This window comes from Mauremys reevesii, unplaced genomic scaffold (assembly GCF_016161935.1).
Source record: "Mauremys reevesii isolate NIE-2019 unplaced genomic scaffold, ASM1616193v1 Contig10, whole genome shotgun sequence".
Classification (NCBI taxonomy): domain Eukaryota; kingdom Metazoa; phylum Chordata; order Testudines; family Geoemydidae; genus Mauremys; species Mauremys reevesii.
In genome coordinates this window covers 445,335-460,314 of record NW_024100716.1, presented here as the reverse complement: position 1 = coordinate 460,314, position 14,980 = coordinate 445,335, and the positions used below count along the sequence as shown (strand labels likewise).

The window sequence follows — 14,980 nt, the reverse complement described above, 5'->3', positions numbered from 1 at the left end:
GACTTACGAAGGAAAAATCAAATGCAAAGAACCCCCCCCAAAATTGGGAATAGCTGACTAGGCAGAAGTTCTGCAGAAAATGATCTTGGGGTTATAGTGGATCACAATCTGAAAAGTTGTGACGCTGTTGTGGAAAAGGGAAATGTATTAACAAGAATGTTAAATATAAGACACAGGAGGTAATTGTCCTGCTCTACTTAGCATTGGTGTGGCCTCAGCTGGAGTCCTGTGTCCAGTTTTGCTCATCACTGTTTAAGAAAGATGAAGACAAATTGGAGAATGTCCAGAGGAGAGCAACAGAGTAAGATATTTTGAAATCATGATCTATGATGAAATGTTGAAAGAACTGGACATTTTTAGTTGAGAGAAGAGAAGACTGAGGGGTGAACTGATACCAGTCTTCAAATAACTGAAAGATTGTTTGTCAATTGTTGTCCATATCCACCCAGGGTAGGACTAGACAATCATTTTAGATTGTAGCAAATGAGATTCAGATTAGATATTAGAAAAAACTTTCTAACTAGGGATAATTAAGTACTGGAAAAGGGTACATAGAGAGTTTGTGTAATACCCATCATCAGTGACTTTGCACAAGAAGTTACACAAACATCTGTCAGGGTGGCCTAGGTATACTTAAACCTCCCTTGGTGTGAGGAGATGGACTAGATGACCTCTTGAGATTCCTTCCAGCCCTACATTTCTCTTATTCTGCGGTTTTATTATCTATTGCTGATATCCCTTGCTGATATAAAAATAGTAAAGGCTGTTTAACTTCCTCCTGAGTTACAAATGGACTGAAGAGTAGTACATCCTGTTTCTATCCAAAATCAGAAATGTTTATTGAATACTTCTGCCTTTTTGTCATCATTGTTAACAATTTAAACATCTTGATTTGCAGGGGAACTCCACCACTGAGTTTTTGTTTGTTCCTAGTACACTTAAAAAATGCCTTACGAGTCTCCTTAGCACAGCAACCCATGATTTTTCCCTGATATCATTAGCCTCTCTTATCAATTTTCTACATATCTTAACATCTAATGTATATTGATTGTTATATAATACTACTGTTTTCCATTTGTTATATATTGCTTTTTTATTTCTAACTGCTGCTTGCACTTTTCCACTGAGACATGATTGGTGTTCAGCCAAAATTTTATGGCCATTGAGCATCTAACTCCCTGAGGCTCCCTTGTAAATTCCTGCCTTCATTGAATTTCTAGGGCACATTAAGCCCCGGCTGGTAGGAGGGCATAGTGGCTGTTTGGGACATGTGGAAATAAGAGTTGGAGGAACATGGACCACAGTCTGTGATGCCTACTTTGATCTCAAAGCTGCCAACGTTATCTGTAATGAACTACAATGTGGAACAGCTCTGTCCATCCTAGGAGGAGCTCACTTTGGAGAAGGACATGGACCAATCTGGACTGAAGCATTCCAGTGTGTGGGGAATGAGTCCCACCACACGTTCTGTCCCAGGATATCAAACATCAGTCAGACATGCTCACACGCAAATGATGCTGGTGTCATATGCTCACGTAAGAATTCAGTGCAAAGTCTCTAAAATCCCAGTGATGTGAATTTTAGATTAGGGTGAAGCAATATACTTATCCAAGATAACTAGAATTGGATCAAATCCCCCCTGACTTTCCTTTATTTAACTATATGATATAAAAGAGTTCCAAGGCTCCATCTCTAAACTCCTTCTCCCTTCTCCCCAGGGCACACGGGGCTCCGGCTGGTAAACGGCAGCACAACATGCTCAGGGAGGGTGGAGATCCAGGTTCTTGGTGCCTGGGGAACCCTCTGTGATTCACGATGGGATTTACCAGATGCCAATGTTCTCTGTCGACAGCTCGACTGTGGATTTGCTGTATCAGCCCCAAGAGGAGGGTATTTTGGGAGGGGAACTGCCTCTGTCCGGACTGACACATTTCACTGTAAAGGAACAGAACCTCATTTGGGGTATTGCCCTGTTACTGCCCTGGGGGCTTCTCAGTGCTCCCATGACAATGATGCCAGTGTGGTTTGCTCAGGTAAGTGTAATGCTGGATTAATGACACTTGCCCCCTAGACCCTAAAGCAGGGGAACCTCAGGGCACAGCAAAGGGAGGGGGAGCTAGATCCTAACCCACGTATAATAATGGTAAATATATTAAAAATAAAATTAAAATAAATATTATCACAAAAAGAATAGTGATGACCCGGGAATGCCCTGGATTCTCCAGTAAAAACATTAGCAACTCTGTCCTTTCACAGGGCAGTGGAGCAGAGGCAGCACTTTGTCCTTTGGGTTTCATAAATGTCATCAATTCACTAGCCCCATCCTTCTCCAAATCACTGCGATAGAAATTAGAGGGGGAGCTAGTAGCAATTCCCAATACGGAGGTTGCTTCACACTTTCTATTATAAAATATTCTCAGCACCTTCTTGAGAAGCTTTTATGCCTTCACTGTTAGCAGCAGCCTTTGCAATTTGGGAAAGGGTAATGCTGGGGCCAGGGAAGTGCCTTCCCCTAGTGCAGGGAAATCCCTTCCAGGTTTGCTTGAATTATAAACTGCTGAAAATAAAAATTTCCCCTCTCTCACTTGAGTTCCTGAGGATATTTTTGGTAGCACGTCACAGAGAAAGTAGCACTTTATCTCACTTTGGTTTTTTCTAACTCTTTCTCACACCTTTCCAGTTGAAGAAAAAACTCAGAAAGATTCCCTCCTCCCCAACCCCACTTTCTTACATTTTTTAAATTTTTTCAAACTTTTTACAGTGGAAGAAAAGATGAAAAAATAGAAAGGGGGAGATGGGGAAAACTTGTAAACCCAAATATGAAAAGGAAAATTTAATTTTTCATTTTCAAAAAGTTTAAATGAATCAACATTTTAGTTAGAATTGAAACAGAAATTCTCATTCCATTTTCACATTGCAATCTCTTTGTTTAAAAGTTGAATACTGCATTTTCATACAGTACTTAACAAGAAAAATGCTGGGTTGTTAACCAGCTCTAGTATTTACATTCCATAAAAAAATTAAGTGTTATTAGTCAAAGCCAAATGCACAAGAATTAGGAAATATCAGAGTTAAGGTTACCCACACAATAAGAATTCAGCCCCCCCACCCTCCCTTCTGCATATACATTATAACACAATCTAATTTCATGTACATGTCCTATTATTCCCCTCCATCCCACTAGCTCCTGCCTCCTTTACTGCATGGGGAGGATGGTGATCAGGGGCTGAAGGAGCTGTAGAATATTTCTTTTTATCCTCATCATTCAGCGTGTGACCCAGGGCCTTATCCACTCTACATACCATACAAACACTGCCCTAAATACAGAATTATTAATTTCTTCATGGGCTTTTCTATGGTGCTCATCACAGTAGTATCAGAGTGCACCACAAACATTAATGAATTTGTCTTCAAAACACCCCTGGGAGATAGGCATCGTAAGAATCTGCTATTTCAAAAATGACTTAGGCACTTAGAAGCCCAAGAATAACATTTTCAAAAGTGCTTAAGTGACTTAGGGACTTTAATCCCATTTTCTCCAGTAACGAAGGAGCCCAGGAACCCTGAAGACTTCACCTTCTTGTAGCCTAAATCATTTCTGAAAATGGCACGTAGGCTCCTACATCATTTAGCTGCTTTTTAAAAAAAAATTAATGATTTTTAAACAATGATTAAAGCCAAACTTCCAAACTCGCTACTTATTTGGGATGATTGGGCACCAACCTGAGACCCTCAGGGCCTGATTCTTCAGTGTACTCACCATTTCTGTAGATCTTTGTGTTCAAAGTACTGCAGAAACATTAATAAACCCGCACAGAACTCCAGGGAAGCAGGTGGCTAAGTATTATTATTAGCTCCATTTTACAGCTGGTGAAACTGAGAGAAAACAAAGTGACTTGCCCAAGGCCATCCAGTGAGTCAGCAGCAGACACAGGATAAAACAAAAGTGTTTTTACTTGCAGCCCTGTGCTGGTTCCCGACCGCACTGCCTGACTGCAGAAGAGCTGGGCAGCCACATCTTGTCTTGACCCTACCGGCAGTTGTGAGTGTTCAGTACTTCTGCTAATCACACCCCATAAAACTTGCCTACAGAGACCTGCTCAGCATCACCTGTGAAGTCTGCAGCAGAGGCAGGAACAGAACTGAGCTCTACTGAATGACGGTCACTGCTCTTAACAAGATCATCCTAGTTCTTCCTGTGCTCCCCTGCTCCTTCTCTACAGACCTTCCAGTGTCTAAAGTGAATGAGGCAGAGGTCATACAGGCAACAGCCTGAGGCTGCACAACCCCAATTTATCCATCCTGGGCACTGAAAGTGGCCAGGACCCTGCAGGAAAAATAATTCACTAGAAAATTTAATTTTAATGGCCAGCCAGTCTGGTTCCCTTGTGGCTAAATGGAGCCCGTCTTCTGGGTCTGTAGATCTGCAGAGTTTTAAGACCCAAAGAGGCGATTGGGATCATCTGCTTTTCCCCTCACCAAAGGGATCCCTCCTGCTGAATGAAGTTGCAGCTCCCCTCTCTCTGCCCCATCTTCTCAGCCATAAGAACATAAGAACATAAGAACATAAGAAAGGCCGTACCGGGTCAGACCAAAGGTCCATCCAGCCCAGTATCTGTCTACCGACAGTGGCCAATGCCAGGTGCCCCTGAGGGAGTGAACCTAACAGGCAATGATCAAATGATCTCTCTCCTGCCATCCATCTCCATCCTCTGACGAACAGAGGCTAGGGACACCAATCTTACCCATCCTGGCTAATAGCCATTTATGGACTTAGCCACCATGAATTTATCCAGTCCCCTTTTAAACATTGTTATAGTCCTAGCCCTCACAACCTCCTCAGGTAAGGAGTTCCACAAGTTGACTGTGCGCTGCGTGAAGAAGAACTTCCTTTTATTTGTTTTAAACCTGCTGCCTATTAATTTCATTTGGTGACCCCTAGTTCTTGTATTATGGGAATAAGTAAATAACTTTTCCTTATCCACTTTCTCAACATCACTCATGATTTTATATACCTCTATGATGTCCCCCCTTAGTCTTCTCTTTTCCAAACTGAAGAGTCCTAGCCTCTTTAATCTTTCCTCATATGGGACCTTCTCTAAACCCCTAATCATTTTAGTTGCTCTTTTCTGAACCTTTTCTAGTGCTAGAATATCTTTTTGAGGTGAGGAGACCACATCTGTACACAGTATTCAAGATGTGGGCGTACCATGGATTTATATAAGGGCAATAATATATTCTCAGTCTTATTCTCTATCCCCTTTTTAATGATTCCTAACATCCTGTTTGCTTTTTTGACCGCCTCTGCACACTGCGTGGACATCTTCAGAGAACTATCCACGATAACTCCAAGATCTTTTTCCTGTCTCGTTGTAGCTAAATTAGCCCCCATCATGTTGTATGTATAGTTGGGGTTATTTTTTCCAATGTGCATTACTTTACATTTATCCACATTAAATTTCATTTGCCATTTTGTTGCCCAATCACTTAGTTTTGTGAGATCTTTTTGAAGTTCTTCACAATCTGCTTTGGTCTTAACTATCTTGAGTAGTTTAGTATCATCTGCAAACTTTGCCACCTCACTGTTTACCCCTTTCTCCAGATCATTTATGAATAAATTGAATAGGATTGGTCCTAGGACTGACCCTTGGGGAACACCACTAGTTACCCCTCTCCACTCTGAGAACCATGTACAGAGTCTCCACAGGGCTTCTTACCTGGCTGGAGCTGGGGTCCTTGCAGAGAAACCTACTGCAGAAGCCCTGGATTTCAACCTTCTTCCCAATAATGGACACGTAGCTTCCAGGACTGTCTCCCACAGAGCCGAGAGTCACTGGTGCCGTTACACACCATGACTAAGCCTATAGGGCCCTGCCTAGCACTCTCAACAGACCTCTACTCTCCTCTTTACAGCTGATACCTTTGTACCTTGGGGGCAAATCACCTCCCAGTTCTCCTGCTTCTCACAGAGGTTGCTACCTGCATTCCTAACTGATTTCCCTGCAGCCCTGCCCTGCCTCTCCTAACTACCTACCCAGCCCATGCCCTGGTTCTTGGAAGGAACTCCTCAGCACATGGGGATGCTGATTTCTCCCTACAGTTGCTGGAAGGAGAATCCCTTCTAAGGAAAAACAACTGATTGCTTCTGTACAAGCTCCATCTGCTGTGACCCCATCTGGCCTTCCTGAGGGGCTGTGGTACCCAGTTATAGCCATGAGCCTCCTCAGAAAGCCCCAAATCTACTCTCTCCCCTCACACTACACTAATGGCACAGCTAGGACAGGAAACCTGGGTGGGCCTGGGCTTTCGGGGGGTGGGCAGTGACGGGAGGGGTAATGGGCGGGGTGCAGGAGAGATCCAGTGCCTTGGGGAGGGGGAAGGAGGGAGGGGGGATTGTCTCCCTCCATTCCTTCCAGCCAGCTCTTACCACTCACCAGGCACCCAAAGTTGAAGCTGCCCAGGGTACACAGGCTGCGGGACGTGCCTAGGGTAACCAGATAGCAAATGTAAAAAATTGGACAGGCTGTGGCAGTGATTAGAGACAGGAACTTAAGGCAACAGGAATAAGTGCATTAGCCACCCGCCAGAGGGGAGGTAATAGGTGCCTATATAAGAAAAAGCCCCAAGTATCAGGACTATCCCTATAAGATCAGGACATCTGGTCACCCTAAGTGCATCCTTTTGGAGAAGGGGGGTCCTGCTGGGGCTCGAGCTCCACCCACCCTTCCCAACCCTGGCTCGGTGTCTGTCAGCCCAGCCATGTCCCTTTCTTGCATACGGCAGGAGCTGCTGCCCTGGTCTCCAGCCTCAGTACTAGCCTTGGATTTCAACCAACCCTGCTCCCACAAGGCACACCCCCCGCGGGGCTAGCGCTGGGGTCAGAGACCAGGGAAGCAGCGCATGGTGCTGGGAGGAGAGAGATGTGGCCAGGCTGACGGACACCAAGCCGGGGTTGGGAATCCCAGCCTGTGGATTTGGAAGGCTTTGGCCCTGATATGGGTGGCCGTGGATGCTAACTGGGTGGGCCACGGCCCACCTGTGGCTATACCCCTGCACTACACTAGCTGCACGCAGGCATTCTCCTGTTCCAGTCTTAGGGCGAACTCCTGGATCTGTTGAAGTCAATGGAGGTTTTACCATCGCCTTCAGTGGGGCCAGGATTTCACTCTTAGCCTTGAAATGTTGTTTGGCTACCAAGATCCTTGAGCTGTTTGGATCCAGTGCACACACACTGCACCCATCAGGTTGCCAAACTAGCACATACTGTACCTGACACAGCCAGTGGGTGAACCCTACACTGACTTTGCTGTTGTCTTTTGCCATTGTCAGTCTCTTCTGGCTCCACCTGTGTCTGAACTCAGTGAGTAATTCCTAACTTACCACCTTGCTGTAGGACTCACTGATTCTGAGACACACGCAAAGACTGACAGTCACATCCCCAGGGAGTCACAATATTCACCAACAGAGAATGTCCCCTTCCCCGCCCCACACACAACCTGCTTAGTGTGGTGTGTATTGATCAGCTGGAATCTTACGTTGGGCTCAGAGATGACACCACACTTCAGGGGACAGCTCCAGTCAGAACCACCAGTGCCGGGAACTATCTCACACTAGGAGCTCCTGCGCTGGAGCAATGTGAGTCAAGAAAGTTGCCACCTACTGAGCAAAGATCAGAGGGAACTAAGGGAATTTACCAACAATAACCTGTTCCTGACCACCATGAGCCCTGCTCTTCCATTGGCCAAACTCCCTCAAGGCAAACTTGCCCAAATCATTCACGACCCACCTACTAAGTGCTTGTGCAGACACCATTCATTGGCTTCCAGGCATTTAAGCCTGGATAAAGTGACTACAAACCTCAGCAGCCATTCCAACAACACACACCGAGACTATTTTCACAATCAGTAACTTGCAAGAATTCCCTCGCTCATTCATCTACAGGGTCTGCTGGCAAGCCCTTCTGTCAATCTCAGAGTGTTACAATCCTTACAGCACTTTCCACTTATAGATTCAAAAGAATAAGTGTCTTCTGATAGAGGTTGTTCCTTTTAACACTGTGACACACTCTGATCACTGGCTTATACCTTCTTATTGAGAAACAGTCCATAATTTCATGCACACTCTGTATTATTTCTAGTGTATAACAGGCAGTGTTATTCAGTGTATTTCCAATCTCTCCTGATCCCAGGTCGCTCTGAATCACTCAGACTGCTGAATGGAGAGAGCCAGTGCGATGGGAGAGTTGAGATTTCCCTCCATGGTGTGTGGGGCAGAGTGCTGGATGACCAGTGGGACATGAACGATGCCAGTGTGGTGTGCAGGCAGCTCCAGTGCGGAGTCGCTGAGAAAGCTTATACCCCCCCTAAGTCTGAGCAACAAATAGGCCCCGTGGGGCTGAGAAGTGTCCAGTGTGCAGGAAATGAGACTCGTCTGACTCTCTGTGACAACTCCACGTCTGAGACAGCCCAGGCAGGAATTGCTGAAGACGTTGGTGTCGTTTGTTCAGGTGATTCATTTCCAAATCTCACAAACATTTTCTGTTCAGTAGGAAAATACGTATTAACAGATGGGATCTATTCCTGCAGGGAGCAGGCAGATCAGACTGGTGAATGGGACAGGTCGCTGCGCCGGGAGAGTGGAGATTTATTACCATGGCAGCTGGGGGACAGTCTGTGATGATTCCTGGGATCTGTCAGACTCCAGTGTCGTTTGCAAACAAATAGGTTGTGGACACGCCATCAATGCAACTGTCTCTGCTCATTATGGGCAAGGATCTGGGCAGATCTGGCTGGATGATGTGAACTGCTCTGGGAATGAATCCGATCTCTGGTCGTGTCCTTCCAGGGGCTGGGGCCAGCACAACTGCAAACACAAAGAGGATGCCGGAGTTCTCTGCTCAGGTCTGTTCTGTGAATGCTCATGTGAGCTGTGTTACCAGGGGATTTAATAGAAGGGGTAGATGTTTAAGGAGTTTGCTGAGAATTATACTTTTCCTGACTGTCTCTGCCTCCCTTTGCCTTGTGTAACTACCGACAAGGGTCACCATTAGAAAGTCTTCAGCTCCCACCCAGAGATACTGGAGATATTACAAGATTTCCCTAATGTTAGAATGCTGCATCTCAGGTGTCTGAAGGAGACTGTATCATGGAAAGCAGTGACTGAAAAGGATGTAGGGTCCTAGTGGAGAAATAACTGACCATGAGCTCCCAGTGCCCTTAGCCATTAGCAAAATGGGATAATGCGAACCTTGGATGTATACACAGGGGAGCAGAGAGTAGGAGGGAGGACTAAATGTTACTATTGTATATGGCACTGGTGAGACAGATACTGGAATACGTTGTTCAGTTCTGATGTCCAGAAAAATTGGAGAGGGAGCAGAGAAGAACCACAAATGTGATATGAGAGCTTGAATCAAAGCCTTGTGGTGAGAGATTTAAGATGCTGAATCTGTTTAGCTTATCAAAATGATAAAGAGGTAAGATTACAGTACATAAATTCCATCACAAGGAAAAAATATCACTTACAAAAGGGCTCTTTAATCTAATGCAGAAAGGCAGAACAAGAGACAATGGCTGAAAGCTGAAACCAGACAAATTCACATCAGAAATAAGGCCCAGGTTTTTAACAGGGAGAGTGATTAACTATCAGAACAAACTACCAGGGAATGGTGCGTTCTGCATCTCTTGAAGTCTTTGTGTCTAGACCGGATGCTGTTCTGGAAGCTCTGCTTAAATCAAACTCAAGTTATTAGACTCGATGCAGGTGTTTTACAGAAGGTCAAACTATTTGATCTCATGATCCCTGTCAGACTGTCTGGAGTGGCTCACGGCACTGAGTGCCCACCTCCAGGCGAATGACGAGAAACAAGGCAGTATCCTAAACTGGTGGTGTGTTCTACAAGTAGATTTCACCAAGACAGTAACAGATGTGAACTCCCGGACCAATGTTCTCTCTAATTTTTTACATCCATGTGTGGAATGAATTTTGTTATGTGCATCAGTATAGAGGTGATGTGTGGTGGGGTTGGGGCTGAGAGATTCGGAGTGTGGGAAGCGGCTCAGGGCTGGGGCAGAGGGTGGCAGTGCACAGGGTGAGGGCTCTGGCTGGGGGTGCGGGCTCTGTGGTGGGGCCAGAGATGAGGGGCTCAGGGTATAGGAGGGGGCTCAAGGCTAGGGCACAGAGTTGGAGTAAACTGTACATGGGTTTATTAACTAGGAAAAAGAAATAAAAGGGTTATTTTACAGGTTAAAGCAATCAATCATCTACACACAAATGAGTTACCATTTACATCCTAGGAGTAAGAGAGCCATAATGATCTGTCAATTCCAAATGTCCTTCAGCGCTGATCCAGGGGTAACCCCTTGGGGTCTTTGGCTTCAGTTTGGTGTCTCTAGCCCTGTCACAGTTCAAACAGCCAAAAAGATGAAAAATCTTCACATCTACTATTTTGATTTCCCTCTTCCAGCCTTCAAAGTGATAGGACTAGACCTTCTGCATGTGCTGCTCTATGGGTGTGACAAGGCCATTAACCAATCCTGTATATTGTGATGATCCTTGATAGCCCATCTGATTTTGATAGTTCTTGGGGATGGAGATGAGGGATGATTCCTGTGCCTGAGTTCACAAGACCAGAGCCAACATTTTCAGTTATAAAGCAAAACTTACATATTTTCTTGTAGCATGGACCACAGACATTACAAGTGAGATTAATGCCTGCACCAACTAACGACCATTTCATAGAGTCTAAACATTAAATACATTTTTACAAGACTAATACCTGTTTTGAGCAAAACTAACACACAGGTGACCTGGCCTGGTCTCCAGCTATGAGATCCTCAGTTCTTAGCTAATGCCTGCAGCCTGGGCAAGAGCTGGCCTGCTAATGTCCCAATTCTTTCCGGTCTTAATCTATTGCAGTCTGTAGGTAGTTGCTTGTAAATTGTGGCCTTCCAGAGATGTCCACTGCATTTCTAAGGGGCCTGTGGTGTCTAAAAGAGTCTCTCATTCTTGGAGTGGTTCTCTAGCAGTTGCTCCTGCAGAATGATGCACAGGATCATTAGCAATTGCTGGGATTTCACTCTTCACACCCCAGTTCTTTTCTGAATCATACGATTTAAATTCCCTTTTTGTGCATTTCCTTCTAGAATTCACAGATCTGAGGCTGGTGAGCAACAGAGACTGCGCTGGGCGTCTGGAGATTTTCTACAATGGGACGTGGGGCAGTGTTTGCTCCAATCAGATGTCTGAAGTCACCCCAGCAATTGTCTGCAAACAGCTGAACTGTGGGGATGGAGGGAAGATTGCAAGAGACTTTGAATATGGAGCAGGTTCTGGTCCCACGTGGCTGGACCATGTTGCATGCAGTGAGCAGCACAGCTCCATCTGGCAGTGCCCATCAAAGCCCTGGAATCCAACGTCATGTAATAACCGAGCAGAAGAGACCCATATTTTTTGCACTGGTAATTCTGAAACTACCTGCATGCGCATGCAAACACACATGTACGTGATGTGTTCAATTAATTGAAGGGTTGAGATAGAACTTGCTGTTGTTGACATGTCAGTGTAGGCAGATTTAAATTCTCAACAAAAGATACAAATGTATTTTCATGATGTTTTAGAGGTATAAGCATTTGTCTGATTAACAACAAACATGGAAGTTAATCAATGAATCATAAAAGAGACCAGTGTTACACAGTGCGCTAAGTTAGTGTGAGAGCGAAGAAAAGCCTCTCCCTAGAGACTGTCATTAGGCAGCTCTGTGGTTATTAACCTTTTTAGGATGAACAATCAGAGATGGGCCCAGGCTGTGCAGTTTGGGTCAAGACTGGAATCCCCCACAAGTCTGGGTCAAGATACAGATAAATTCTACTCCCACATCACACACACAACACAGTGCATTCACTTAGACATTGTCTCTGTATAGGAAAAAAAGCAAAACCACCTCAGACCCTGTTTGCTAAATGCCCACCCCCATTTGGTCACAGACCAGGCCCTCCCATCTCCTGTGTGCAGGAGCATCATGGATGCTGTTGGGTGGGACATTTGTGGGGTCAGACTGGCTCACGCATCAGCCCACACAGCCCCTGCATCCATCACAGGCCCCAGTGTGCTGGTTTGTTACTAGAGTGCTCATTGCTGCACAGAGCACAAGGGACTTGGGCCCTAAATCACTAACAAACAGGCCCTGTGCTACTGTGAGGGAGTTTGTGGAGGTGACAGCTGGAGACAACCAGGGACTCTCAGTGGTGAGGTTCCCCCCCGGGAACAAACACGTCACCTCCCCCTTGCCCCAGGCTCCAACTCTCTTCCCTTTCCCTTTGCAGGACTGGCAGAGAGGACAGATTCTTCAGGTAAAGCATCCCCCTCCTCCCATCAAGGGTTAAATTTCCCAGGGGCTGGGTCACAGAGGAGGAGCTGCAAGCTGCAGCCTGAGGGAAGGAGCTCCTTTCCATGGCCTGTGACATCTGAGGGTGAATGACACCTGGGTGGGAGCTGCAGGCCCTGCTGAGCAACACAATTCCTGTCTTCTGGTTTCAGCTGACAGGGCAGGGCCCATGATTTAAACAGCCGCCTGTGAGCTGCCCCCATGTTGCACAGACTGTCCCAGCCCATTACCCTGCTGTCCTGGGCCATGCAATGAGTGACTGGGGAGCTTCCCAGGGGTCCCCCGACTCTCACAGATTAATCTCTCCCTGTCGCATGTTCTTTTCCATCCAGCTTCCCCGCAACACCCTCCGACCGACAGTGGGAGAGTCACGGTGCTCGTGGTCATCTGCATTATCCTGGGGGCCCTGCTCTGCCTCGTCTTAATCATCCTGGGGGCGCAGGTGCGAAGTGCCAAGGCACAGCGCAGAGGTGCGTCCTGATTGGCGTCACTGTGTGAAATGCTTCTGCAAAAGCAGGGGGCTGCAAGGTGTCAGGGTGAGGGGCGATACTGGGCTGGGTGGGGTGGCCGAGGGTGCCTGGTAACTCCTCTCTCGTTTAATATTTCATTAACTGTCTCGTAATGGAACAGCCCAGCAATGAAATCTGGAGATGATACTAGCTAGGGACCTTTACAATTTCAGAGACGTTACATCTGTACCCCCCTCTCCACCTGCCGATGATTCACTACAGGAGTGCCTATGTAACCCATACACATCCTGGGTGTGGTGTTCTGTCCCATCTAGTAGAACCGAGACCACTTAGAGAGAGTTAAATGAGCCTGCTCTACAGCCTTAGCTAACGGCCAGTTGGCTTTTATCTTTGCTGCTTTTACAGGATTATCGAGGGATCTCTAACCTAGTCAGTTCCCTGCCATTGCAGGGCCTGGGAAATTGGTGGTACCTTAGTTGTTCCTTCTTTCCACCTGTGGCACACAAGAGCTTATTCTGCTGAGGACTGAAATGCTTTAGTTTAAGTGCATCTTTGGGCTCAAACCTAGGGGTATCTGGGTGAAATGCAGTGGCCCGTGTTATACAGGAGGTCAGACTAGATGTTCTAATGTTCCCTTCTGGCCTTAAACTCTCTGGGGGAAAAAAAAGTGTTATCACCATTTTGTAGATAAACACCAGCATGCAGGAAGAATTATTTAAGATGCTCCAAAGGGGAATAGCCCGGAATAATGGGATGAGATTAAAAAGGGGACATTTAAGATGAATGTGAGGAAGCTTCCTGACAGCGAACTAGCCCTGGGAACCATTATCAAAGGGCTGTTGTGCAAAGAAACCCTGTCCCCTGGCTCATTTCAATTCCAGCAGTGGGAATGGGCTGTCGCTTCAGGCTCACACTGGGCCCCGGGGGGAGGGGCTGGATGATCCCATAGTGTTTCCCATCTCTGGTTTCAATGACCCTGTGCAAACCCTGCCCTTTGTTTTTAGGCTCCAGAAGACCCATGTATCCTGTCTCAGAGGCCGTGTACGAGGAGATTGATTATAACCTGATGAGAGAGAAGCAGGAGATGTTCAGTCGCTCAGGTCTGTGGGTCTCACTCTTAACAGGGAGCAGCTATCTAATCAATGCCCTTTCAATCTGAGGCCATGACCCAGCGTCAAATCACTGCAGCTTCAGCCCTGTGAGCTTATCAATGGTGCCAGCCACAAGTCTTCATACAAAATGTCTGAGTGAAAAATGCAGATTCAGAGACACTGAGAAATTTCATAGATTCGTGTTAATTTCACCCAATTGCTCCAAAAACAAATAGAACAATTCATTTCATTTCAACACTCTCTAAAGAAAATATTTTGTTTTTTCAATTTTATATTACTTTTCCATTAGAAATTTCCTTTAATTTTATCTATAAAAACAAACAAACAAACAAAAATTAACTAATGTCCAAAAGAACACCAAATGGTTTCATTCAACATTAAACTCTTTTTTTTTTTACTTTTCCATTTGCCAAAAATTGCCAAAAAAAAGTCATTTTTGGCTCCACTCATTTTTTTTCTTTTTTTTCCCCAATGGCCAGAGAACCAAACTATCTGTGCTTTTTTGCCAAGCTCTAGCTGTGGGAGCTGGGGCTGTGGTGAGACCAGCAGTTACTCATGTAGACTGAGGGAGATGGGCTTCCTTCTCACCATACACTGAGTGTCCCTGTTCTAGGGACAGTTAATGTCACTCTGCCCGTCCTGCAGCTTTGGAGTGTAACCAGTGAGGGGTCATGAAAATGACTGTCTGAGGTCAGGCTAAACTATCATTTGAAAACTGCCCTGGAGCATTGGAGCAGGGGATGTTCTGTGCCCCCCTCCCACCGCAGCCACTGGTCTGCTGGGTCAGCTCCCTCCTGCGCCGGAGCAGAGAGATCAGCCCAGGAGAGCCTCATGACTTTGAGTCACAGCCCTGTTATCCTTGTGCTATTTTGTCTCAATGTCTGATGGGAACATCCTGCCCAAGGACTGTGCTGTGGTGGTTCTCTGGGAACGTACTCAGAGAACCCAACACCACTGACAAAATGGTTACAGTGAATCACAGACTCTGCTCTGGGCCTGTCTTGGCCTAATCT

General features: G+C 45.9%; 1 protein-coding gene across 1 annotated transcript; it reads left to right on the top strand.

The window, feature by feature from the left end:
* The first annotated feature begins 279 nt into the window (after nucleotides 1-279).
* Nucleotides 280-14,632, top strand: LOC120392552 (scavenger receptor cysteine-rich type 1 protein M130-like). The gene is made up of 9 exons (XM_039517368.1): nucleotides 280-301; nucleotides 1,944-2,033; nucleotides 8,189-8,506; nucleotides 8,586-8,900; nucleotides 11,145-11,459; nucleotides 12,324-12,350; nucleotides 12,718-12,855; nucleotides 13,860-13,955; nucleotides 14,613-14,632. The coding sequence occupies exons 1-9, from the start codon at nucleotides 280-282 to the stop codon at nucleotides 14,630-14,632; spliced, it is 1,341 nt and encodes a 446-aa protein (XP_039373302.1).
* The last annotated feature ends 348 nt before the right edge of the window (nucleotides 14,633-14,980 follow it).